This window comes from Sturnus vulgaris, chromosome 21, assembly GCF_052056855.1.
Source record: "Sturnus vulgaris isolate bStuVul1 chromosome 21, bStuVul1.hap1, whole genome shotgun sequence".
Lineage (NCBI taxonomy): Eukaryota > Metazoa > Chordata > Aves > Passeriformes > Sturnidae > Sturnus > Sturnus vulgaris.
The window spans coordinates 1,901,346-1,928,920 of record NC_142263.1 but is presented as its reverse complement, the minus strand read 5'-3'; the positions used below and the strand labels follow the sequence as shown (position 1 = coordinate 1,928,920).

Sequence of the window (27,575 nt, the reverse complement as noted above, 5' to 3'; positions counted from 1 at the left end):
AATTTCTTTTTTTTTTTTTTTTTTTTTTAATACCCAAACCGTGGTGTTGTTATCCTTAAATTCCTGTTGTAGGTAAATGTGTGATGCTTTTATGGAGGTGCTCTGTGTAAATGGAGTGATGCCATTTCTGATATTCCACTTCTGAAAGGTTCCTTAGGAGTGAATTCATTTTTCCATTAGGGAAGGCAGGAATTTTTAGTCTGTGTTTTCTCCCAAAATATTCCCAAATGGATTTCTTTTTAGCAAGGCTGTGTGGGTGTGAAGGTTGACTTTTTAGTCATAGCTGGTTCATTTATCTCAATTGTATTTTGCAGTTGGTTCCTCCAATTTGGGGTTGTTCCCAAACACACTTTACTTTCACTTGCACATTTTACCTCTTTGAAGCTTTTTAGTAATTGCATTGGTTCTTGACAACTTCATAACCACAGCCATTAAGTCACAATAAAGACTAATGAAAAAAGTAATAAAATTTCCATGTATAACTAGGATGAAGATTCCTAAGGGAAATATTGAGCGAGTGATTACAGGGAAGATAATTGTCTGGTTAGAGAATTATATGCCCTGTGAGTTTGATATTGAACCTCTAAAATTGTCACTTAAAAATCAAAATATTAGAATTATGAAAAAACTTGAGCTGGATGTGAGGAAGAACTTGAGACAGGTGATTCTTTTCTTGCTTTCTGAAGGATGAGCAAGTTGTCAGTTTTATTAGAATTCAGGTTTGGTTATTTTTAGTAAAGAATAAATGCAATATTATGCTGATGGTTGCAAATTATTGCTTGCTTTGTGTACTTGTGATGTGCAGGGCTGGTGGGATTTTGTTTTTTTTAAGGCACTGACTTAGCAAGCTGCTTTTCACCCAGTAGTGATGTTGGAAATTCAGATTTTGGGGTGTGTTTGGAGAGTATTGGGAGCATTTTGATGCTTCCATTTCTGGGGGAAATTACCAGTGCTTGAGTCAGATAAGCTGGAAAGGTTCTTGACCCTTCACCTTGTCTGACCTTTTTTAATCTGTTTTCTCTTCCTGCTTATGCAGTATTTTGTTTCCTGTTTTGACTTTGAGCGTTGTTGATACATTGTGGTTTTCACCTTTGCTTGGGCTGGTTTGGGTTTTGTGCTGGGAACCTGTGAACCAGAATAAATCCTTTATTTTCGAGTAGTCTAATGAAGTATTTCAGGATTTTGGGACAAAGATCAGCTTTTTGATGTAATCACTGCTACTCCTCCTAATGGCAGTGATGGTTTACACGGAGCTTTTGTGATTCTGGACGTGTTTCTGTGCCCAATTAGTTCTACCTGATATTAATTGGTCACTTTATAGTAGCCAGAACAGATTAATTCCACCTTCCCTCAGTTAAACACTTGGAGTTGTGCCCTTTTCACTGATTAAATCAGCTTTTTAGTAGTAGCTTGTAGTGCTTTTACACAATATCTTAGCTCATTTATCACACATCTGTCTGCTGCAGGCTGGAATTTGTATCCATTTCAGTGCTGAGACAAGACATGGAGAGGTTAAGTGTCTCTTGCCTGGATGTCTCAGGCAGCATTAAGAGTTCAAATGCTTTTATTCCTCACCTTTGCCCCATCAGACAAGTGGCTGCTTTGGAAAGCTGTGTTTTGGGTCTCAGCCTCTATTTCTCAGCATTTCACATCAATGTGCTGGAATTTTGAAGGATTGGGATGGGGGGAAGTGTTGTAAGGGAAGGTGTTTTTGTGGCTGGCCTGACTTTGCAAATAAGTATTAAATAGGAATTTTAAATACATGTATTGTGTTTGCTCTTGATGCATATATCACAGGTAATGTGTATAATGTTTTTTTTCTAAGCTGTAATAACTCCACCAGACCTGACCAACCACTTTTTTTATTAAGCAGAGACTGCAGTGTGTGGCAGTTCTTATATTTATGTTCAATAGTTACATCATCAAAAAATAGATGTAATTAAGGAAGATTTTAAGTTCCTTCATACAGTGTTTTAATACTGTAAAAATCACTTTATTGAGGAAATTTTTGCAAACCTTAGCTCAGATCCAGAGGCCTCTGAGGAAGTATCACACAAATATGCAGTGTAGGTACTTTGATTAGTGAAGAATTGGCTTTGATGTAACCATTTTCTCCTCTCTCTTTTTCCAAAACAGGAAAACAAGCAAAATTATCAATATTACTTGTATTTAGCCATGCAGTTATATTTTTATGATGACTCTTAATAATTTTTTCTAGCAGCCTGGTAACAGCAGAGCAGCTTTTGCTGCCCAGTTTTTGTTGTCAAGAATTGTCCTTTCAGTGTAATTTTTGGAGGGGACAGAGGTGGTGCCATACCCCAAACCCTACATTGCTCACAGGGTGTTTTAGAACCTTCTCAGATAAAAGTCAAGAAGGATGTGGAAAGAAAAAAAAACATGTCTCAAGTGAATAGAGATTGTAAAATGAATGGAGAATGTGGCAGCAAAACTTGCAAAGCTCCACTGGAAGGGTTGATTTCCTCCAGCTTAGTCTGAACAGTTTTATTGGGGTGACAAAACAAAGTTTAAATTTAGAGTTGGACTTGCATAATCTGAGTTTCAGATACAGTTTTAGTCCAAAAGGAAAACTCCAGGATGACTTGGTGACAAATATTTGAAAGCAGAGCAGAAGGAGATGGTTTCCAGCATGGGCCAGTTTTGGAAGGTATTACACATTTCATTACCTGGATAGATGGGAATTCAAACAAAAAATGTGAAATAGTACATCCATATAAACAGTCTGAAGTTTAAGTAACACTGAGAGACTAAAAATACCCTCAGCAGTTGGTGAGCTGAAGGTTTGTTACAATTACTTTAAGCAGGGTGACATTTTTAGCTGAGGTTGCGTGGTTTCATTTAAACTTTATTAAACAAACTGGAGCTGGAATATTCCCTGGAGACTTGGATGCAGCACTAATCTCCTGTTAAACTGACTGCAGCTCTCCTGGAAATCCTCCAGCTGAGGTGGCACAGGAGCTTCTTCGTGTTAGCAAAGTTAACATGGACACAATGACAAGTCTGGCACACTTGGTTTCACTGGTGGTTTTTGGAAGTGGGCAGGTAGATTTTAAAGAATTATCAAACAGTATCTAATTATTGATTTTTGATTTTGTTACCTTGAATCAACCTCGCAGTCAAAAGGTCACCTGTGTGGTGGGGAGGTGTAAAGAATGAAATGTGCAGTTCCAATGGAGTCTCTTTCCCTGCAATAATTCTGAGGTTGTGCCACCTGTTATTGGCAGGTGGGATGTGAAGATGGAATTTTGCTGTGTTCGCTGCCACAAACTCATCCTGGGAAGTTGTCAGTGTCTGTTTTTCCCTGTCAGCCTGTGAATACAACAAGGGTGCACCCCATAGTGTGGTGTCTGTCTCCTGTGTCTAATGACAGCAGCTTGTGAATGCTCTTCTCAGAGGTGTTTGTAGACAAGTGGCTCCTGGAAGTGTTTGGGCAATCTGTGCCTTTGGAAAAAGTGAATATTCCTAATGAAAGGACTTCAGTCAGTGGAGGAAACTGGTTTGTCAACTAGGCTGGTGTGTAAAGGCAGGATGAAAAACCCCTCTGTGTTCTGTGATGCTTCCTGTGTGTTGGGTGTGTGGAATTGAGAGAAAAAAAAGGCAGCTTCTGGGGATGAGAGTGTTCTAATTTCTATTAGTATTATAGTAATAGATATATTGCTTCTAGAAATGTTCCTTTAATAATTGAAGACTTAGTTTTATTTCCTCTCAACACACCATCATGTTCTATCTCTGTTGAATAATTGGTGCTTTGGTGTTGGGATTTTGTATTCAAATATTTTGCCTTCCAGACTCGTAGTAAACATTGATAATATCTTTGATTTATACTCAGCTCATTTCAGTTGTACTTTCATGTGCATGGATCTAAATGTATAATGAACTTATCTTTACAAAGCTCTGCAGATGATTTTAAATGGCCAGCATCAGTCATTTTAATGGCTCCTGGGGAAGGAATGGAAGTAATTACCTTTCCTGTTATTCCATGACCTTTTTGGTAGTTTCTGCATGCAAACAATAATACTGAGTGGGCTCTGGCAATAATAACTTGCTTTTGAAATGTAACATGGGCTGGCAGTATCAACTCATCAGTCCTGTTAAATGCACTGATAGTGCAGTTCTGTTTGAAGCTCTTGGGAATATTGCTTGGCAAGTCTTGTTCCCAACCTTCTCCTCACCTTGGCTGGCACCCATGGCTTATGGAAAATACCTTTATTTGGGATTTTCCTACTCCTGAGCACTGTCTGGAGTGCACACTGGGCAGTCAGGGGTGCTGTAAGCATCAGCTTAGCAAATGCTGTGCTTCTATAGAAACTTTTGCCAAATAACCCCAAACCAGATTGGACTGAATGGTGGGGACATCAAAAAATTAACAGAGGGGGAGAAGAAACCAGAACACAGAGTTCATTTTTGTTAAAGATATATATATGTGTGTGCAGGCATATAAAAACTGCAATAAATGAGAATATTTTCATCCCAAAACTGTTGTTGGATTTAGTCTTGGATGCAGGTTGTTTGCCTTGCTCTGCCAAAATGACAAAGCCAGTAGCTTCCCCTTTCCATGATCCCTGAGCAATCCCAGCACTCATTAAATGTGGGCAGTTGTCCCTGCTGGCTGAGGATTTGTTGTGCTTAAAGGTGATGGGAGGTGAAGAATTCTCTTCATTCCCTCCTTGTCTGAGTGTTCATTAAAGCTTCACCTGTAAAGGCACACAGTGACTCTGGGTAGATGTTAATGTGAAATAATGGAATTGAAACACCTTCTAAGCCAGGTAACAGTATGAGACCAACATTCTTCTGCCATGTAATTAAAGCAGGCTCGTTTTAGTAAAACAAGATATGTGCTAATGATAATCACCACTGTGCTAATTGATAGCTCTGCTGCTGTGTGGGTCACACTTGAGGTTTATCTCTTAGATACTTTTTTTTTTTTTCTTTATGGTCAGAAGTACTCAGAATCTGTAATAAAATTTGAGAGGAAACAACCCAGTTTCTGTTTTTACACAATTGTAAAGTAGAACCAACATCTGTTTCAGTGTTGACTCGGATTAAAATTAGGAAGGAATGTTTTAATGTGATTTACTTTTAAGGATTGATTTTTTTTCTTTTGATGAATGAACTAACTAAAAAGTAGATGTTTTACTGAGTGCTGGATTAAGCCCTCAAGTGCTCTGTTTTATTTTGGCTGACAAAAAGCTCGACAAGCCTTTGGCCATGGCAGTGTTGTTTCTGTCTGGCTTGTGATAGCAGGGTAAGGAAAATGCCTTGCTATAAATACAGTGACACAGCTCCCTGTGCAGCATCATTTCCCTGGGCTTCTGCATGGTAAATTGCTTTTTTTCTGCATCACTCAGGAAAACTTCCAGGGGATCCTGTGCCATTCCCTGCAGCTTGGCTTTGGGCAGAGGGCTTGTTTTGTTCCACGAGTTCCTTCCATTCTTAAACACTGTCTAAGAAAGTTGCTCTGTGCTTGTAAAATCTGCTTTCCAGGGAGCTCCCAGGCCTGGATGAGTGGGATGTCATCACATTTTCCACCTTTACAGTTGTGAACAAGTTGCAACAGGTGTAGCTGGCAAACAGATTTTGGCTGTGCAAGGGAATCTTGGGTGAAGAATTACACGTAGTTCAACATTTTATTCCTGTTGAATCACACCTCACTGCACTGTCTCGTGAAGTTGTAGTGGTGATAAAGTATTTTATTTGTTTTAATACAGAAAAGCAGACTGGTTAATAGATGAAACCTCTTGAAAGATGCTGTTGGAGCTGCTCTTAATAATATTCACCACTGTTGGTTGCAGATAATTTCCCTGGCTTACATGCAATGCAAAATTGATCATAAAGCTGCTTTATTTTCCTTTGTGTGACAAGAATGGTGCTGAATTTAGAACAAATTACAATCCACTATTGTAGTCAGAAAACTTAGGCAGTGAGCTGTTGTTCACAGTGATTGTAACCACAGATCTGCTTCCCTTCTCTCTTTTCAAGCAGGATTAGATTATTAGATCTCATTTTCCCACTCTTTAGGGGAAATCATGCATTTAATTTCTTCATGGCTTTTTATTGTAAAGATAAACGTAAGGAGTGGAGGATTTTGAGATTCCTTAAGCTATTATACCCTTCTGTAACATCTTTATTGACCACATTTTTTTTTTTTTCCTTTCCTCTGTTCTCAGTTACAGACATAGAACTGAAGAGGCTCAAAGATGCTTTCAAGAGAACTTGTGGCCTCTCCTATTATATGACCCAGCAGTGCTTCATCAGGGAAGTTCTGGGTGATGGGGTCCCTCCCAAAGTTGCTGAGGTGAGCTGGGAATTCTGTTTTCCTGGGAAGCCACAAGCAGTGGATAATGGGCAGCTGGATGGTGCTGGGCACACACAAATGTTGATGGAGTTGATTGAATTGCTTCCCATTTTTTTTTTTTTTTAATGCAATATCACAATGCACCTTCTGTGCCTGAAAATGGTTTTCCAGATTGGATTGTGGGTGGGATGTGCTGGGCTGAGACCTGCTCCCAGCTTTATTAATACCTGGTAGATGACTTGGATGTCAACCTGAATACCCAGATGTCAATTTGGGCAATTAAAAGATAGAGAGTTTGTAGCAAGACCATAATGACAGATTTTATTTACTCCAGATGCAGTTGGTTTCTTTGAGATTCCATTGGCTGTTACTTTGTTTTCTGAAGATGAATCTTTACAAGCTCTTAAAAATAAATTTGTTCATTATAAATGAGCTGGAAAATAACCAGAATCAAAATTTGCAACATGAATATAAACATATATCCATGTATATACATCTAAAAAAAACCACACATGCATGTTTACAAAGTTGTTTTCTTTTATAGAGTTCCCCATTTCTTGAGAGAGATATGAAAATATTATTGGTAGGGAGACAAAGATGGGGCAGACCTTTCAAATGATCTCTTGCTCCATGTCATTTCTAGTCACAGCTTCTATTTTTGGCATCCTCAGAGCTGTTGACCTCAGAGGCAGCGTGCAAGTCTCCCAGTTTTATTTAGATAATGTGAGTGCTCAAGTGTTGCATTGCTGAAGGTTTTACACTCTGGCAGAGTTCCTTTTCCTGAGCTTCATCTTTTCTCCATTCTTCTTTTCCCCCTGTTTTTCCTAAGAGTTGGCAAAGAGGATGATAGTGCTTCACTTCTGTAAACTGTTGGCTTTCTATGTGGGTGTTTAAAGTTTCAGCAGGAAAATTTGCAGTGTAAAAGGAGGGATCTGATTTGCCCAGAGCTTAAAACCCGTGTTCAGTATGAATTTTTGAGTTTTCTGGGTGCCTTGAGAGTTGATAACCCCTAAGATTAAACAAAAAATGTGTCTTTCACAATGTATGATTAGTTTGAAATAGTATAAAATATTGAGAATTTTATGTTCTTCATTAACTTGTACTTTTATATCCCTTTTATGTCAGTATTAAGGATTACATTACTCATCTGGTCACAAATGGAGATTCTGAGGTTTCAAAAATCTGCTGGCTGGTTTTTATTTTATTTTTAAAAAATCTATCCTTAAAGACACAATTTTGGTGATGATTATCACTTTTAACACTCATAATGGTTATAGAGCAGTTCTTGGTTTCCAGGTGGTGAAATAAAATTAATGTAAGACTCCTAATTGGGTTTTGATGGCTTCTCATCAGAACTCATCTCAAAATTCGAGTACAAATTATGATGTACTTGTGGCATTCATTCTCAGGCAGTGCAGTATCAAATCTGTGAGCCTGAAAACTGTAAATTGGGCCAAAATTGGGATTTGAGTCAAGGGATGCTTTGTAATTCCTGGCTGCAGGATGGGGAGAAGCAGGCAAAGTCATTAGGCAGCTAAAAACCCAGAGTTTTCAGCTTTTCAGTCACTAAAAGAGATCATTTGGAGCCTCAGGTTGCTGGGCTGTGTGCTCTGCATGTTGTGAATTATGGTTTTTCATATCTGAGGAGTGAGAGGCCTTCAGGAATTTGTTAAATTAAAAACACAGGAGTTTTAAATGGGACATAAAACAGAGAACTGAAACCAGTGGGACTTTAGGCCAACGATTTGGGTGGTTGTCCTGTACACAAAACATTTTTAAAATGTTCAGGACAGTCATGTTCTGGGGGGATTTCTTGGGAGAATGGAGTTAAAGATATTAATAAAAAGAAATATAGAAATGTGTCTGTGTTGTTGAAATGCAGGAAAGCTTCTCAGGTGGTGGGAAGCACAGCTTTGGTTTTTAAATCTTGTTATGCTCTTCCATTGCTCATGGAGCAGAACATGTCAGGCTTAAATTTAATTTTTTAAAAAGTGCTGTGTGCCATATAATGATAATAAATTTTCCATTCTGAAATGCAAATCGCTGTGATTCTGCCTGGGTGTGGCTGTTTTAAGTAAAGCTACAACAGCATTACGTAATTTTGGAAAACAAAATTGCATCACATTTTGATGGTGCATGTTAAGAGGTTTTTCCAAATGCAAAAAATTGCGGAGTTCCTTCCTTAGAAATGATGTGTTCCATGATTATTCAGTGTTTATAAACTCTTCTCCAGGAATGATTAAGCAGCTAAACTCCAAGCAATGCCAGCTGCCTGTGGTTGTAACTACATATATTAAATACTGATACATTGGACACTATCCACAGAATTCCTTTCCTCTCTATCTCATGAGCAATCCTTGTGTTGTGTTGAAATAATGTAGAAATGTAATATTTGGTGCTTATCTGGTATTGCAGCTGAGATGTACAAAGTTCAGGAGAAATAAATGGATATTTTAGCTGCATATTTATAAAAGTAATGATTCCAGTGTAATCTGAAGGTAAATTGCTCACGTGGGCAGTGGAGCCTTGAAGGCATCTGGTGAAGACACAAGGATTAGACATAAAAAGTGTGGAATTCAAATCTCTGCCTTGAAGCCTGTACCATTGTTGTATCCAAATAAAGCACAAATTCACTTTGAGTAATTCAGCCCTTCAAGCATTTGTAAATGGATTAAAGTTTAGTAACACAAGAGGCTGATCTGAGCCCCCTGTGGAAATGAAAGTATTTGGGTAACACTGTGTCTCAGAGAGGATGGTTTTGTGGAGAATGAGATCCTGCTGTGCAATGATTGACAAAACCATGCCTGCAGACAGATGGTGGCAGGCCAGGGAGGGGATGGATGGATGGATGGAAATTGGGGATGGATGGATGGAAATTGGGATGGAAGGATAGATGATGGAGGGATGGATGGATGGATGATGGGTGGATGAGGGATGATGGAGGGATGGATGGATGGATGGATGGATGGATGGACAGATGGACAAGGAGAGGATCTCTGCAGGTCACCCAGCACTGTTGGGTGTTTGCAGCCAGGCTGCAGCAGCAGCAGCAATAAATCTGCTGTGGCCTCTCTGTGTTAGGTGTTCCCTCATCACCTTCCTGCCACCACAGCACTGTGTGGCTTGGCCAGGTCTGGCCTTGCCAGGCCCAGGGCTGGTTTTGTTTGGGGCACTCCCAGTCCTGGCTTAATTTTGACTTGTAGTGGAAACCACCCTGTGATGGTGCAGTGACTCACAGGGCTCTGGTGTTCCCCTCTTGCTGCCAGCCTGGTTTTGGGGATTCCTGCTGCATCCCCTTGATGCCTTTGAGGTGATCAGAGCTCAGCCTGGAGGAGATTTCAGCCTTGATAAAAAAATTTGGGGAAACAACACCACGAGCAAGCGAGGAGCGTCTTCACAGGAGGGTTTTAAGGGGGAATTTTAAATTGCTGTTCATGGCTTGTAGCTGTGTTTCAATGAGAAAAAGCTGGTTTTGGGCACCAGAAGAGCTACAAAAGGTAACACAATAATTAAAGTGTATTTAGCTGAAGAATGTGAGGTGAAGAGCCTAAAAACCAGCTAAGATGGAGCCTCAGTATAAGCTGCTGTTTTTATTTCTGACATCTCTGCCCTGGTTCTGGTTAACTTCTCAATTTTTGGTTAACTTCTCTATTTTATTCTTCTAGGTTATCTACTGTTCATTTGGAGGAATATCCAAAGGGCTGCACTTCAATAACTTGATAGTTGGATTAGTTCTACTCACAAGAGGCAGGGAGGAGGAGAAAACAAAATGTAAGTGATGTAACTTAAAACATAATGAGACAGTGGATTGTGAGTGTAAATGTGACATTTTTACAATGAAGACAGGATTTTTTGAAGCATTTTTAGCTGTGTTTTTTTTAAATTAAGGGCATTTTTGTTTTCTATATTCATCAACATTAAATATTTGCCAAGTCATCATGAATGTCAGTGTTGGGATCCTACAGAAAGCCTGATGGTCTCTGAATGTGGGCAGAGGAAGGAGGATGGCATTGATATTTAAAAAAAAAAAAAGGCATCTGCCTACTGACTTCTGTTGTTTTGTCTTCTCTGTTAATCTGACTTGGTAATATTAATTTTCCTTTTGATTACAATGGTAAAAGGAAAAGGAAGATCTTGACCTAAACTTTGTAGACCTATATTGAACTTGGATCAACCTAAGTTTTTAGTCCTTTAATTGTTGCACAGCTTTTGACATTGTCAGTCAGTTAGAAACTTGAAATTTGAAAAAGATATCACTGCCATAGATGTTTACAGATATTTCTATTTCCTCAGATATTTTCAGCCTGTTCTCTAATGAATCTGGGAGTTATGTTGTCCGTGAGGAGATGGAGAAGATGCTGCATGTGGTTGATGGGAAAGTCCCAGAGTCTCTCAAGAAATGCTTCTCTGAGGTATGTCAGGCACCTTTTCTCCTGCTGCATTTACAAAAAAAGTCAAGATTCCATTAAGTAGCTTCTTTTTCATGCTCAAGCACGTATGGGAACAAATTGACCTTGTTTAATGGGGTAAAAACTCGTGGTTTTTTGTGTTGTGGTATTACATGTAATTTATATTGATGGGAACAGTGTTTGGTGTATAAATGCAGCCATTCTCTGTGCTCCTGTATTCACTGTGCTGCTTGGAAACAGATCATTTCCCAATGCTAATCATGTCATCAGGTAAATTTAAATACTAATATTGCTGGTGGGAACTTAGTCATTAGTGTGAACATTTTATTGCAATCAGGGAAGAAATCTAGAACACAAAGCTGAGAAGAAAGAAAATCTGCACCCTGGATTTAAAAATGCCTGACAGCAGTGGTTGCTTCAAAAAAATAATTTTATTTTATTACTTTTGTATCATTGTTCCTGCCAGGAGCTACAACATTTAATTATGCTTTAGGTTGTTTGAGAGATGTAATCTTTATGGAGCTTGCTGAAGTCCTTCTCTGAACCAGAGCATTGGTGCTTAGCCATAGATGATTATCATAGATGATTCTTTGACTCCAGGGATCCTGATGAATTTTCAGGGTATTTTGCTTGGTTTGTTATCACAGGACTAAGAGGAGCAAAATGGAGACATCATTGTCCATTCCTCTGGCAAAAGGATTGACCAGATTGACTGGAAGCTTTATTGGTGGCTATCAGTTTGCTTAATTACTTCAGATTTTATTGTTCTGTGCTGGAGATAACCCTGGCTGTGGGCATTGCCTGAGCCAGGCTCTCATCTGGCCCTGGTGTCCTGTTGGCTTTGGAGGCACTGATTGCATTCCTGACTCCTGGCTGGAATCATAAATCCTCAGTGCAGCTTCTGGAGCTGACCCACGGTGCCATTTCCTATTTCTAATTCCCCATCAGAGTGCTGTGATGAATTGCACCCTACAAGTTAATTGCACACTGTCCAAGAAATCCAGAAATACTTTATGAAGCCTTGCAGGAAGATGAGTATCAATCTGGGCTTCAGAGCATTTTCCTGTTGAAGAAAATGCTGCATATTGATTTTTCTTTTAAAATGAAAATAGTGTAATAACCCACTCAGCAGGATTTACTGGGCTCTTAATCATCCATGGTCATTGCTGGAGAGGGAAAGTTTAATGTTCCTGCTGTGGGCCTTCCTGCCTTGCCTTATGGAGGATGGGTTTGATTTCAAGGATGATGTTTATAGGTACTTCTGTTCATCAGAATTATTGCATGTACTCAGTTAGAAATAGAAGCTTTGGAATATATCTGAGTTTTCCTTTTTGTTTCTGAAATAAAGGGAAAAAATTCAGTGATAGCTGCATTGCTGAAGTTCCATCATAGTTCAGCTGCAATCATTGCTTGCTTCAAATGTTTTCTTCCTCCTGTCCAAAGTTTTTTCTGTCCCTCCTCATTGTCCTTCCAGGGAAAATTAGAGTTTCAATGACCCAGCTCTTGCTGCCTTTACAAAGAACAGTGCAAAAATAGAGGGAAAGGGTGGAACAGGGGTGAGAAAATGTTCTTTTCTCTTGATCCAAACTTTTGGAGAAATGAAAGGATAAGAAATCAAAGTGAGGGGTGGCACGGGGTGCCCAGAGCAGCTGTGGCTGCCCCTGGATCCCTGGCAGTGCCCAAGGCCAGGCTGGACAGGGCTTGGAGCAGCCTGGGACAGTGGGAGATGTCCCTGCCCATGGCAGGGATGGCACTGGATGGGCTTTAATGTCCCTAACAACCCAAACCAGTGTGTGATTTGTTGGATGAAAATATAAAACTCTTTAGTCTAGAAAAAAAGAGGCATAAAAAGAATGAGTGTGTGGAACTGAAACAACCCCCTGCAATGGGAATAGGAAGCAAATGTTTCAGCAGGGCTGGTGATGAACCATTGGAGCAGCCTGGCAAAGGGAATATAGTGAATTTTCAATTTTCTGCACTTGGCAGTTGCAGATAGTCCGTGGCCAAATGCAAATTGTTGGATTCTGTAGAGATGTAATTCAGTGAAGTTTAATGGTCTGTGATATGAGGGGAGTTTAAATAATCAATGACTTGAAACCTCTTCCACTTTGCAGACCCCTGTTTGTTTCCCCTGGAGATGAGAATCTCCATATAATGAGTTTGTCTACTGATAATGGGTTTGCTTTTATTTGAGGTAGTTTTGTAGGTCCTGTAGAAATTAGTCTGCTGATCCCTATGGTTTCATGGCTACAGCTTGGCAAGGATTCAAATAAATGGTTTAAACAGCACTGAAATTCTGTGAATGTGTAGTTTTTATGTATTTCTGAACAGGGAGCTCCAGGAGACACAGGATGAGGAGATCCTGGAAATGTCATGTTCACATTTATGCTCCAGTGTGGGTTTTGGTCAGTAGGGGCAAAAAAGTCCACATTTTCCTGCAGTAATTAATCACAGTATTAGTTATTCCCAAATCTGATTTTTCTATGTTGTTTGTATACCTGCACAGACAGAACAGAATGTTTATGATTTTACAGCACCTGTTTTTTTTTTGTTTTTTTTTTTTTTGCTGCAGCAGAGTTGGTATCTATAATAATACATTCAAATTCATCAAAATAACCTCTGCTATTTTGAATTGCAAGTAACCATTTTTCTTTTCATCCCTTTCACCTGAGGTTCAGGGTAAATGAGTTTCCAAAGGCCACATTGAGTAGGTGGCTGAAATGCAGAGAGAACTGAAAGTTAATTTCCCTCCCATTGCTGTTTCAAAAGGAAAGGGAAAAACAGGCATGGCTCCAAGCAGAAAAATTACATTAGCACTTATTTTTCTAGGAGATTGTCCCAATTTTTTGTTCATACAGCTGGATGGTTCCTATTTACTGGCAGTGAGAAAAACAGCTCCCATTTTCTGATTTTTTCTTGCAGGGTGAGAAGGTGAACTATGAAAAGTTCAGGGTTTGGCTGCTGCACAACAAAGACGCCTTCACCTTCTCCAGGTGGCTGCTCTCAGGAGGGGTCTATGTGACCCTCACTGATGACAGTGACACCCCAACCTTCTACCAGACCCTGGCTGGAGTCACACACTGTGAGTAAAGGTGCTTCTTGTCCTGCACATCTTAAAAAAAAATCAAAAAAAAACCCCAGAGTTCACAGGCAGAATCGTCGTTCATTGAACTTCCCTGCTCTGCTCCGTTCTCTTCAGTGAGAGAAATTCCTTCTCTGAGCTCTCTGCTTGCTGGGCTGTGATGTAAAATGTTGTGTACAAGGACACTGAGTTGTTATTTTTAAGAGATAATAATGCCGAGGCTACAACACTTCTATAGAAGTTTGCTACCAAGCAAGCTAAAAAAAAAACAACCCAGTATATTCTGAAGTGGCTGGCTGGTAATACTGGGTTTATTTTTGGTGTTTATAGTGGGTTGTAAAATTACTGAGAGAGTTGAGAAAATAATATTTGTTTCAAAAATAAGTGTTACCTCTTAATTTGCTTCTCCAGTAAAATAAATAATATTCCTGGCATGTGGTAACTAAAGCCAGACATCCTCAGGAATTGTCTCCAGAGGAGAAGTGCTTCCTTATGTCTATGTTAATGTAAAAGAAGGAGCAGCTGGTCTTTAAATTAAATCTAAAAACAAAAGGCTGATAAACAACACTTGATGTACGAGTGTAATGCAAGCATCCATTCCATCCCTGAGGAGAAGGGAGTTGGTTGTGGAGGTGTCAGGGATTTGAGAAGTCTGGTTGTGTTTTTCTGTGCTCTCCTGGATTTTCCTCACTGCTGTCATTGTGGCATTCAGTCTCCAATGGGTGAATTATTTGAATAAAGCAACACAAGCCTTTTTATCCTCTTGGTTTTAAATATGTGCATTCAAACTCTTTTGTGACCGTCTGAAATGAAAATGCATAATGAAGTCAGGAGTTTATGAGCAGGTAATTTATTTGCATTACATGAAAGGCTGCAGGAGACATCGAGGTTACAGAAAACCACTGAATATTGTGAGGTCTCATAGACAAGGCAAAAAAAGAGGAATGTGAAAAAATCCCCAACCCTCTGAGTGTTCTGGAGTTCAGCTCTGGGAAACATCTTGACCTGTATCAAACTGAGGTCTGCTCTTTTTTATGTTTTGAAATTGAAACTTTCAGAACAGTTTTTACTGGGCTTTTCACAGAAAGTTTCTTTATACTGAAACTGAGGTTTGGAATTTAAAAAAAAAAATTAAATTTAACAGCTACTGTTTTAGTAGATTTTATTTCATATTTATTATTGTTCTCACTTCTGGTTTGATATCCCTGTCACTGGTACCATTGTGTCAGAGCTGGGATGGAGCTGTTCAGTGAATTCCAGAAATTCATGGAACTGATGTGGTTATTGTCCACAGAATTGGAAAGTTCACGTGACAATTATGTTTAGACCTCGAGATAAAATTAAATTTTACTGAATTCCCTCGTGATTTACAACAGTGTAGGAATCTCATCCAACAGATGCCAAACTAAGGAAAATGTAAGTGCTGAGCACTTGGAAGTAATTTCAGCCTAATCAGGTCACTCCAAAGAGTAAAAAATTCAGTACAGAGGTATTTTTAACACAGCTGAATGTGTAAAACACTGAGAGCTTGTTCTTGATATTTTTCCTGGGAGAATGGGTGCCTTTGGAAGGACCAGGAAATGAGATAAATGTTTGGTAAACTGAGGCAAACACCATCATAGAGAGAAAGAGGGAAATTTTTTCCCTTTCTTCTGTTTGTAAAAGGCAAAGTGATTTGTGCCACTCGCTGGTGCAATGAGGAATTTCTCAGTCCTGGCACAAAGCTCAGACCCCCCTCCCCAGCCTTACCTCACCCTGCTTCCCATCCAACTTCTTGGACAATGTGTCAGAGCCATGAAAAATGGCAGTGATAAAAATAGGGAAAGTTATTCCCTTTGATTTAGAAACAGCCCCCATTTCACTGCAAAGCATCAGTGACTCCATTTCAATTTGCTTAATGAGCCAGGCTATCAGGGAAACAAAGGAATACTAATTTTTTGTTTGTAAATAACATTTGTTTTGGTGTGAAGATGACTTTAATTACATTTCTCAACACATAATTAGAAATGAAATTTTAAAGTTACAGGAAGTTGCACACACTTGCTGCTTTTAATCAAATTTTGTTCCATCTCACTTAAATCAGAAATATGCATAATTTTATTTGAAAGCTGCCAAAATAAGTGGCCTTTGTTCCTAAAATGGGAGTTTCAGGGGTATGAATTTGTCTTACACCTGAGGAGTGACCAAGTAGCAGTAGATTGGATTTTCTCCATTTTCTGGTATGATCACATGCATTTAAATTTATTTAATATATGTATTTTTGAAGCCATCACATAGAACAGCATCGTGGTGCAAGCTGTAAATCCCACATTTCTATCACACTGACTCAGGGGACACCTCATTGATTTAGCTGGAAATGTTGGGTTTTTTTTTCTGCTCCAGCATAGGTGCTGGTTGCCTTTTTTGTGTGTCATTTTGGTGTGACTCAGTGTCATGCAATGGACTTAGACACTCAGGTTTTCAGCTCTTTTCCATGGGGAAAATCATTCTGTTCATCAAGTTGCTGGTTTTGAACTGACAGAATGTTTAATTTGTACTTCTTTGTCACCCAGTTCTTGTGTCACTGAGTTCTGATTAAATAATATCCAAATTCCCCTTTGAATGGAAGAGACTCCTGTGCTGTCAGAAAAATTCATCTTGTTCTTTCTGACAGCTCTCACCCACTGAGGTGCAGTTATGACTGCAATCAGGACAAATAATTCTATTTTAGAATATACATTTATCACTCATTTAGTACAATAAATAAGAGAAGCCCTGCATAAGCAGGCTGGGTGGTTGAAATGTTTTTGAAACAGCAAAAAATCGAGGCTGAACTTTGTGTCAGAGCTGGGATTGTCAACTCTGTGAGAGGATGGAAGGAAGCTGCACTGAGGAGATCCCTTAAAAAAAAAAAACATAAAAATCTGGGTGTTAAATACACGTTGTGGAGCTGGGACACCCAGTCTGGGAGCAGGGATGGACAATCCTGAAGAGTTTGGCTTTGGAAAAGCTGCTCTTAAAGGCTCCTTTCATCCCATGCTGCCTTTCCCAAGTGGAAACTCTGGTGCTGTGAGAGGAGCTCTGCTCTTGGCACCTCCCTGATCCCACCTTGAGCACTGATAATCCAAACCAGAATATTCCATATTCTGCTGGATGAACCCCTGGATGCTCACACACACACACACAAGGATCTCTCCTGACTCTGCTTTTAATATTCCCTTCCCTGTGTGTTTGTTTTTAATTAGGAAAAGCACAAAGATGAAAGTCATGACAGCAGCCCGGGCCAATAAGTAAAAGCCTTGGTGTCACTTAATCTGTATTTTGCCACTTGTTATCCTCTTAGTTCCAGGCTATTTTATGTCTTGCAAAGCAGCTCTCAATCCCAGAGTCTTCTGGGGGTTAATTTGAAAGCCACAAAGGGGAGTTTTTAGTGAAGGAGCAGTGCTTGGGGTGAGGTTTTTTTTTGGCCATGAAGAAGCAGCAGGGCCTGGGGTCTGCCTGGAGCACGTCATGGTGAACAGGGAAAGCATCCAAGTGCTGGTAAAATGTTGGGAATATGGTATGTTTGTGCTGCTGTGAGCCAGACAGGATTGTACCCATAGGTGGGTAAATATTGAATTTGTGGCATAGTGCAATACTTGGTGAATTCTGATTGTATCAAGAATTGTAATGAGGAGTGGCTGAAATGAAATCACGCTTTTTAAATTTGTTTTCTAAGGTAGATTATTCATGGCTTGGTATCTATGGAATGTTTTAGAGGGGCATTTTGTGGGAATAACATTCAAATGTAACAATGCCATGCACCTGCCTGTTGATCAGTATTCTAAATTAACTAATTTTCACTAGATTTTCAGTTTTAGATGATATTTTGACAGAAAATGTTCATTTGTTCTTCCTTTGCAAGAAGAAGACTGTGCTTCAGTTGTACTTATCATCCCTCTGATTATATTGATCTAATTCTTAGAGAATTGAACCAAAAATATGATTCATAATTTTAAGGATCTGAAAGTTTTTTGTATTTCTGATGGGCAAATGATGAGGAGACATAAATCAGCATGTGGTAGTAAACTGCTTAAATTTCTCAGGTGCATCAGGTTCATGTGACCTCAAATAATTATATCATGTATTTAATTACCAAAATGAATAATTACTTGGCCTAGAAAGCCAGTGTGTCCTGAGGTTTTGGCCTATTTTGTGTAGATAAAATACATCTTTTTAAGTAATCTGAATGAAAGCCCAGTTTATACTTTGATGTGATTTGAACAGACATTAAGGAAAAAAGTTTCTATTTTGAAAAGATAAAATCCTTGATCTGTACAAAACCTCTGTGGAATATGGAGTTTTGTCATGCACAGTGATATGTTTGGGTATTAAGTGCAGTGTGCTTTTCCCATGCTTCATTTAACTTCAGTAACAAATATGATTATGTGTATAATCATAAATTGCCAGAGAGATTTCTTTTTCAGTTTGCACTCTTAGATGGTGCACTGCATATCCTGAAACTTATTTACAAGATTATGTGCAAAAAAAAAATCACTCTGAAGAAATCAAATTATGCAACAGCTGCTGCTCAGCTGCAGTTAAAGTTCCTGTGTGCTGCAATCCAATAAATCCTGCTCCCTTTTATTCACTGCAACTGCTGCACTGGGCTACAATTTGTTATAACTGTGAAGGAGAAATATTCTTTGTCACATTTTTACTCGTGGTTAACCTGATTTGTGGAAGGCTAATCAGTGCTAAGAATGTTATTTACTACTCGGTTTTACTTTCTGAAGTTGCTTGGCTCTTGTGCAGAAAGTCAGCACAGTGGGGCTGGAATAAAAATGTAACACTGTGCTAACACTGCTCAGCTGTTCTTTTAAAGGTGATTATTTGAAAAGTCTCTGTCTTTAAGTGACCATGATGTCAGTTCAACCACTGTGAACACAAACACAGACAAGATGCCTTCTGATAACTTTTCTGAGATGAAATAATAAAACAGTGGAGTTTCTGCTGTAGAAACATCTGGGAAGTACAATTAAAAAAAAATCAGAATACAACTGACTTCTATTGTAGGTGTTTGAGAGTGGTTCTCTGGCAAAATATAATGTTCTTAATTACTAAAGATAAATATTGCACCTGCCAGAGAAAGGTTTCTGCACATTTACTCTTCAGTGAGGACAATTTGAGCTTCCTGCTGGCTTTTGAATATTCTCAGTGTTCCATCACTTGAGGAATGAAGTGCAGCTCACACATTTGTTATTCTTCCTACTTACAGAGGTGGATTAAAAGGAAGCAAAGTGATTTACATGGTCATGCACAAGAGAACATAAATAATGCTTTTGTGTTTGCTAATGAGAGCAGTAAGGTGGAAGTGGAATTCCTGTAAATGGCAGCACAACCTCCCCTCTGCCATTGTTTGGGAAGGGGGAAGAGCCCTGGGATTCTCCTCACCTCTGGGATATTTGTGTGTGCTGATTTTTTCAAGAAATAACTCCTCTGTTCCTCTTCCTTGATTTCTAGTAGAATCATTTTCCTTTATAAATTTGGATTGCTGCTTCCTCAAGTGCTGGGGACAGACTTTGAGTAGGGCTTGTGGTGATAGGATATGGGCTCATGGATTTAAGGTAAGGGTAGATGTGAGGGAAAAAGGTTTTGTGATGAGGTGGTGGATTCCTCATCCCTGGAAACATTCCAGGCCAGGTTGGATGGAGCAACCTGATCCAGTGAAAAGTGTCCATGGAGGAGAGTGGGGTGACCTTTAAAGGTCCCTTCCAACCCAAAAAACTTGGTGATGAGTGCCCAGCCAAGAGCCAGGGGAGGGGAAAACACATCAGGGGATTGATCCATCTGGGAAGGAGAGGAGAAAGGAAATGAGTTTTTCTTCTGGATCAGCTCTTCTGTCCCTGTGTGAATGCACAGGAGCTGGGAGTGATGCCCTGAGGAATGGGGAGGCAGGGCTGGGGTTGTCACCTCTGTGACTGCTCTGAAGACACACAGGAAAGGGACATTTGGCACTGATGTCACTTCTCCAGCTGGGCTGTCTAAAAACACCTGACAGGAAACACAAACCCCTTCCACTCCTTCAGCTCCAGGTATTTTATTCAGATTTTCCCACTCTTTCTGCTGAGGGTAAGGAGTTGTGTGAATTTTGGTGCATCATATGAAGCTCCTGCTGGGTACTTACAACTACTTCATACTCACTGCAGGTCACCTGAGTTACTCTTTTGAGTAAATTACTGCCACTAATGACAGAAACGGGCAAAGAAATGACGAAAAATCTCAATTTGAAACAACTTTTTAGGCAGAACCCTTCTGTTCTTAAACCTTAGAGGATTATTATTGTTTCTGTGGACTAAACCAGGCCAAATAGCTCAAGTTAAACCTATTAGAAAACTGGCATGGATTTAAAGGCTCAGAACCATCTGGGAATGAGATCACACGTAGTGCTGCTTAATATAGACAGCTTTGTCATTACAGATCTATTTGAGAACCAATTAATTGGCACTGACCTAAAGCACTGTTGTGACACACTTGCATATGTAAAAAGGTTAGAAATATTGTTGGGCAGCAATTTAATCTTGTTTTTTTGTTTTTTTTTTTTTATATGTATGTATATTTAATTTCAAGGGTAAAGCATAAAGAGAGCATTTGTATAGAATTTGTATATTAATAAATAAATGTATTTGTATAGAATGTTTGAAGGAACACATAAGTTCTTCCTCTGGCTGTTTTTATCCATCCTTGCTTAGCACCTTGTTTTATTTCTTAGGTTTGGGGTTTTTTTCCCCTTTTTAAATTGCCTTTTAAGTTCCTCTGCATTGTAGGTTTGTGTAACCACTCCCTAGTGGGATTTTACTGGGATTGTAAATAATTCTGTAGTATAAATAATAACATGAAACAAACTATTTTATATTTAGGAAAAAAAAATGCTGACATAGAATATTTAAATGCCACATTAAAATTTAGCCTTATTAATTTAGCCTTGTTACTGTATCAAAAAGCTAAAAATTTCAAATAGGAGTTTGTTAAGGGCAGCCAAGTACTACACAATTTTCATAAAAGTCCTGTGGTTTATTTTTTTTAATGCTGCTTCACATCTTTTTTGAGGATTTAAATACTGAATACCTTAGGAAAATAAGACACTGCACATATAATCTGCCTGTTCAAATCACCAGAAAGAAACAGGTGAAAAAATGAAGAGGCTCTAACAGTGGGAAAAGTTCATTTCTGTGTTTCTACACACTTGTGATGTTGTTATTGATGGTGAACTCCTCGATGGTGAATGGATAAGAAGATTCTGTGGACAAAGGAAGTAATTTTGGTTTCTTTTTGTTGATTATGCAGTGGAAGAATCTGATATCATCGACCTGGAGAAGAGATACTGGCTGCTGAAAGCTCAGTCTAGAACTGGACGCTTTGATTTGGAAACTTTTGCCCCTTTAGTGTCCCCCCCAATCCATCAATCTCTGAGTGAAGGTATGGAATGAGATCACTGAGCAACCTCTGCTGCTCTGGGATGGATTTAAAAGTCTCTTCTGAAATGGCCTTAAAGCTTGAAAGACAGAATAACTTCACTGAGTTCTGAAAAATTGGGAAAAGAGCCCCAAGAAATCTCTGTTCTTTAGGAAACCTGGAATGCTGAAGGAAATACATCAGATTTTATGTAGAAGCTGCCCTCTAGGTCCTTAAAACTTTTAAAGATTCTATAAAGACAAACTTCTGGCCCTGAATGAGAGAAAATGGAGCATTTTAAAATTGACAATTGGGAGTTTCATTTATTAAATGACAGCTCAGTGTGCAAGTCAGCTGTTGTATCATGCAGCCAATGAAACACTCCTCCCTGGCAATGGAAATGAAGATTTTATTCAGGACACTCAGGAGATTTGTAGGTTGTTATTTGTGCTGACAACCAAACTGGTCTGTCCAGTTGAAGCCACTCTGGTAATGACTGGAGGTTGCAGTTGTCCAATTGTCATTTGCTGCATGACATGAGGACATGCAGGGACATTCACTTGCATTCCAGTTCTGGAGTCACAATTTTTTTATCTCCAAAAGGTTGGCTTTACTGATGAGTGCCAGCAATAAGTAACAAATGGGAAAATCATCTGCTGTGGTGAAAAAAAAAAATCAAAATTTATGTGCAGTTCTGCAGGGATGTATCCCCACTTCCTTTTGTTTCTGGGTGTGTTTTATCTGCTTAGTGATTTAGATTTACACAGCTGCTGTGGGGAAACTTGAGTGGTTTCTGGTCATTCTTTTAAAAAAAATCTGGGATAAATAATGCTGAATGATTTGAACTCTTAAATGCTTTGAAGGCTGGTAGCCACAGCTCTTCACTCAGGGTTGAGTTTGCAGTGAAATTCAGTGATTTCCATAGGAATTTTTGTTGCAAGTTCTGGCCATACTGGTTCAGCTCCACTCTAAATCCCTCATTCCAAGGAGGAATGTGAGGAGCAGGCAGCTGTTCAGAATTCCTGATTCCCTCCCCAGCCCTGGCTGCATCAGCCATCCCTGCAAGATCTCATTCACCTTTCAATGGTCTTAGTAATGCTTAATTACCTTTATTACATTTGATGAGAAGAAATGAGAAGTGTTTGTACTTCTCCTTGCCCGTGTTTCCCCGTTTTCCCCTCGTGGAGGTGCTGTAACAGGAGATATTTTGTGGTTTGCAGGTTTGTTTAATGCTTTTGATGAAAACAGAGACAATCACATAGATTTTAAAGAAATTTCCTGCGGGCTCTCAGCATGTTGCAGGGGACCCTTGGCAGAGAGACAGAAGTGTAAGTATGCAAAATTTAACTGTTCATTTGGGAGGAGTTTTGCAGTTTGATCCAATGAGGTTTAGTTGTTTTCACCTTTTGAGATTCTTTTCCCACTGAAGAAGTCTGTGAAAGGTGACTTTAGAAGTTAAAAAAAAAAAAAAAAGAGGTATTTTAGATATCAAGGTTTCCTTTTCTAAAGGATGATTAAACCTAATTCTGTGTATTTTACAGCTTATCAATAATTCCATGTAAATTATCTAACGGGGAAAAACTGTATTTCAGAAGTAATTTTTGCAGTGTTCTGCATTTTGAGGCAGAATTGTGTATCTCAATATAGAAAGTGCAAACACTTAGCTACTCATTATCTATAATAGAAAACAAATGTCCTATTTGATTGTCTTGTGGTAAAGAGCATGTTGTGGCTTTTCACTGCCCAGCTCCCAGCTGGCTCCCTGCAAGGTTCCTGTGTTTTGAAACACTTTTTTTTTTTATTCTCTACTTTTCCAAAACCACATTGTTTCAACTTCCAAGCTGTAATTCCCTGGAAATTTCTGGATGCACATATGTTCCCTGCTAGGTCCCATCAGCAAGCACAGCAGAGGGACTGCAGGAATCTGGATTTGAATTTATTAAACACAGCTGCTCCATTTCCTCACCTCCACACGTGCATCCCCCCTGGCAGAACTGTCAGCACTACATCAGCTGCTCAGGGCTCTGCAGGCTTAGGGGCTCTGCAAGGAATAAAGGAAGAAAAAAAAAAAAAAAAAAAGAGTTGTGGAATGATTCTAAAAACAAAGTTATTTCCTTTTCTCTCAGTTTGCTTCAAGGTGTTTGACGTGGACCGGGATGGGGTCTTGTCTCGCACCGAGCTCAAGGACATGGTGGTGGCACTTTTAGAGGTCTGGAAGGACAACAGGACAGACAAAATACCTGTGAGTGCTGTCTGGGGCTTGGTTCCCTTCTGCTTCCTGAGCCATCCTTCCAAAGGAGCAATGTACCTGATGTCTGGGAGGGGGTCAGTGAGCCCCTCAGCTGGGCTTGGGGACGAGTGGCCATCCCTTGCCTTGCAGAGATGTCACCTGCCCCAGCACAGGGTTGGGTTGGGATGTGTGTCCTGACCTGTCCAAATGACAAGGTGTGATCACAATGTGTGTCCCTGACCTGCCCAAAGCTCACTGGTTTGTCTAGAATGTGTTCTTTCATATAAACACAGCTACAAAAGCACAGCTTTTTGTCTGGGAGCCCTTGGTTTGAATTACTGAGAGTTTCCAGCATCTCCTACAGTTTTATTTTTATTCTGAGCACATCCTGCTGGGAGACTTTTAACTCTGATTTCTAATCCTTTTGTTGAAGGAATTGGACATGAGTTTGTCTGAAATCGTGGAAGATATTTTACATGTGCATGATAACACAAAGGTAGGAATTTGCTGTTCTTTCCTTGTCATTTTTATACCCCAGTATCTTCAGTTTATTTATAAGGAGGTGCTTTCTTTAGAGCAGAGATGTGTCAATAAAAGAAGATTTTTCAAGAAATGTCAGTTTCCCATTAAAATTTACCACGTTGTTCTGTGAAAGAAAGAACATATTTGAATTTTATAAGCCATTTTAATACATGAAGCTAAACCCAAAATGCATAACCAGATGAAATTAATTGGAAGCCTGCACTGTTTGCAAGGCTCTGCTGTGCATAACTAATACCAGTTTTAAATTTGATGCTTGACTTCTGTTCTGGTGAAACTGTTCTTTGTTTCTTGTTAAAATTGATCTTGAGAGAGAGTGCAGAAGTTTATCTTCTATTTTATGCTCTGTCAAGGCACATTATCCTCCTATGGAGGCATCTGTCATGACAAAACAAAAAAATCTTGGTGGTTTATAATTGTGCTTTAAATGTAGCTGGGTGTAAATCTGTAATTATCTGTAATTCCCCTCCTTGCTCTTTGGAAATTTGGAGATATCCTCAAAAAATATTGTGGAAGTTGCTTCCATTATTTCATCCTTTGCTTCACTAATTGGGAAGAGTGTCTGGAAAGGATAAATAATTTATGAAAAATTATAAAAAATATCTAGAGATGCTTAATTACGTGTTTGAGTCGTTGTCTTGCCTGCTTGTACTCCAACAAAGTGGTGGGCAAATACTTGATTGTAATTCTTTAATTGCCAAAGCAGTGGAAATTGTGGCTTCTCTGCTTCATCCTTTGAGGTTTTTATTGTTTGGCTTCTTGAAAAAAAAGGATAGTTTATAGTCAGCAGTCCTGACTCCACAAAGAGTTAAAAAAGAAGACTTCAGTTTTCAGCATATTTTTGTAGTGGCATCATCAGTGTAGTGCTGGAAAGAGCTGATGGTGCAGTAATTACATAAATTATTTAACCTCTTTTTGTGTGTTAGCTTTGACCTGGGTTACCTCTGGAGAAAATGGTCTGTAAGGAGAGGCAGAGTAACTGCCAGTGCTGTAAAATTGGCTCAGAATTATATTGCCAGATTAAAAAAAAAAAAAAAAAAAAAAAAAAAAAAAAATCAGATTGATCCCTTCACTGAATCCAAAATCCCTCTGACATGGTCAGTGTTACACCACTGTGCCTTGGCAGGTGATGAAGAATTAATGAGATTTGTGATTTTTGAGATCACAAGGGCTTGCTGACCCAAAGTGGTTTTTGCCAGCCCTCAGAGGGTGCAGCTGATGGAGGAGGTTCCACTGCTCCCCCTCTGCACTCTGAGCTCTGCAGTTCTCTAGGTTGCCTGTGTTATGCTAAAACTGGAATTTTTCTCTTTCACTGGATCAAATTTTATTTAAATAGTGCTAGATGCCAATTTTTATGGAATCCCTGGTTTTTTGTTTTTTTTTTCATGCCTTGCATGAGACAGGTAATGAGCATTTTACCAGCACCACGTTCATGTTTTGATGAGTTTTTCCTCCCCTTTTCCTTCTCCTCCCTTCCAGCTTGGCCACCTCACTCTGGAGGACTACCAGATATGGAGTGTCAAGAGTGCTCTTGCCAACGAATTTTTAAATCTGCTTTTTCAGGTATGTTTAGGGGAAATGTAAGGTTGTAATTTACAGTAATTAAGTGCTGAGCTTTCTGCATGGGCCACGAAGTGCAGCATCAGCATTTGTGTGCACAGGAGGGGATGTGGCTTTGCAGCTCTGGGCTGCCTTGGCACAATGATTCTGTCTTTGATTATTGCTCCTTGCAGTGCCTGGAGGTGCCTAAAGCTTCATCTGTTCAGGAGAACCTGGTGCACTGCTCAAAAAATAAAATTTTGAGTCTATCAGCAATTATATTTTCCATTAGACAAAGGTTGGGTTTGAAATGATTTTTGTGGCAAATCTTTGCCAAGAAAATAACCCAGGCAATGAGAAAAAAAAAAAAATCTGATTCATTACATTTTACAACCAGTTTCTCTTTACATTTTGTGTTAAGGCTCTCTAAGGTACCTCTCATTGCTCCCTTAATGAAGCAGTCCTGGAAAGCTGGGCTGTGCTCTCACTGTTCACTTGCAGAAGCTGAGGATCAAGTATGTGCTGAATTGGGTTTTAATTGAGCTTGAATTGGATTTTTTTTAAATCCTTGAAAGCCATATTTTAGCTCTGGCTCGTTTTGTGCAGAAAATAACCCTCAAAGATATTTTCATCCACTGCAGTTTGTTCCTTACCTGTTTTCCTTTGAGGTTGATACTTGGAGTTTAAATTACAATAATAATAATCCTAATTGGCCCATGATTGCTTTATAAATTACATTTTGGATGATACTTTCCCAAGAGCTTCAGGGTGACTGAGTGAGAGTATCCTGAGGCCACCAGCAACACCACAGCTGGAAAGAATAACACCAGCAAGTTCTTCAAATTCATTTTATCTCTAATTCCATCAAGTTTGCTGAAGTTGCAACCTTCTCCAGAAGGACTGTCTTTATTTTTGGCCTGTCTGGCATCAAGTATCCCCTCATAACTAAATATTGATGAACTAACAAATATCCCTGCAATCTTGACAAAGAATGAATGAAGATGTAATAAATCTGTCTTAATGTTGATTACACATCACCAATGTTGCACATTGCTCACTGGGAGTCTCATTTACAATGTTTTTTTTTCTCCTGGCATAGCTGCTGTATTTTCATTTTAGATTTAAAATTTTTTTTTAAAATAACTTTATCACATAAAGCACAGGGCAGAGTCTGCTATTGATTTATCTGAGCATTTATTTGAGGTGTCATATGCCTCATCTGCAGACAGAAAAGCCAAATATTCTGAGTGAAAAGCTTGTCAACAAATGGATTTGTTTGCAGAGGGACTGCTTTATCTGAAGAATCTCATTTTAGCTCAATGCTGCACAAATTTAAAAAGAAACACCAGACCCAGCTGTGTTGTGTGTGCTGGAAAATCTGTTGCTTCCCCCTGGCTAATGGCCTTTGTTTCATTCAGAATGTGATATGGTTCTCTCTCCCTGTAATATAAATTTAAATAAGACATCTTAGCAGTGATTAGAAATCTCCAGCTGAGATAGAAATTGATAGCCTCAAAAGAGACCTAAGGAGGAGGCTGTAAATCCTGGGGTGAGCAGCAAAACCATCTGGAAGGGTCCTGAGGAGCCCTTCCCTCCTCTGCTCACTCCCTGCCCAGCTTTACTGGGAAAGAGGAGCCTCTGACACTGGCTTGTACTGGGAATAAAACCCCACCCAGGCCAGGCAGCTGGCCAGGACTTGGGGCCTTCTCCTTCGAGTTCAGTTCAAAACTAAATTAAAAAAAAAAACAAAAAACAAAGAGAATGGCCTGCACTTTGCAGAGTGGCTTTGGCTGTGCCTTGGGGTGCTTGCTCTGCTTTTGAACTCCTTCCCCAGCCTCTCCAGTGCTTGTTTCCCTTTCAATCCCATCTAGAACTTCTCATTCCCAGATTTTTCCCTTTTAATTCTTTTTAAACTTTTAGTTCATCCTCTTCCAAGCACTTGCACTTTCCCTGTTCGTCATTTTCTCTCTCCAGCACACCCAGAAATCTTAATTTGTGCATCTGATCCACATGAGTCCTGTGATCTGTCACAGCCTGAAAATCATGAAA

The 27,575-nt window shown here is 39.3% G+C and overlaps 1 protein-coding gene across 5 annotated transcripts in view; it reads left to right on the top strand.

The window, feature by feature from the left end:
• USP32 (ubiquitin specific peptidase 32) overlaps window positions 1–27,575 on the top strand; it is a 63,454-nt gene that overhangs the window by 13,084 nt on the left and 22,795 nt on the right. For all 5 annotated transcript variants that reach the window (XM_088176835.1, XM_014881148.2, XM_088176834.1 and 2 more), the window contains exons 2-10: window positions 6,186–6,313; window positions 9,979–10,084; window positions 10,607–10,725; window positions 13,645–13,804; window positions 21,110–21,241; window positions 22,438–22,545; window positions 23,344–23,459; window positions 23,881–23,943; window positions 25,467–25,550. In XM_088176835.1, coding sequence (XP_088032961.1) covers window positions 6,186–6,313; window positions 9,979–10,084; window positions 10,607–10,725; window positions 13,645–13,804; window positions 21,110–21,241; window positions 22,438–22,545; window positions 23,344–23,459; window positions 23,881–23,943; window positions 25,467–25,550 — 1,016 coding nt within the window. The remainder of the gene's footprint in view (window positions 1–6,185; window positions 6,314–9,978; window positions 10,085–10,606; window positions 10,726–13,644; window positions 13,805–21,109; window positions 21,242–22,437; window positions 22,546–23,343; window positions 23,460–23,880; window positions 23,944–25,466; window positions 25,551–27,575) is intronic.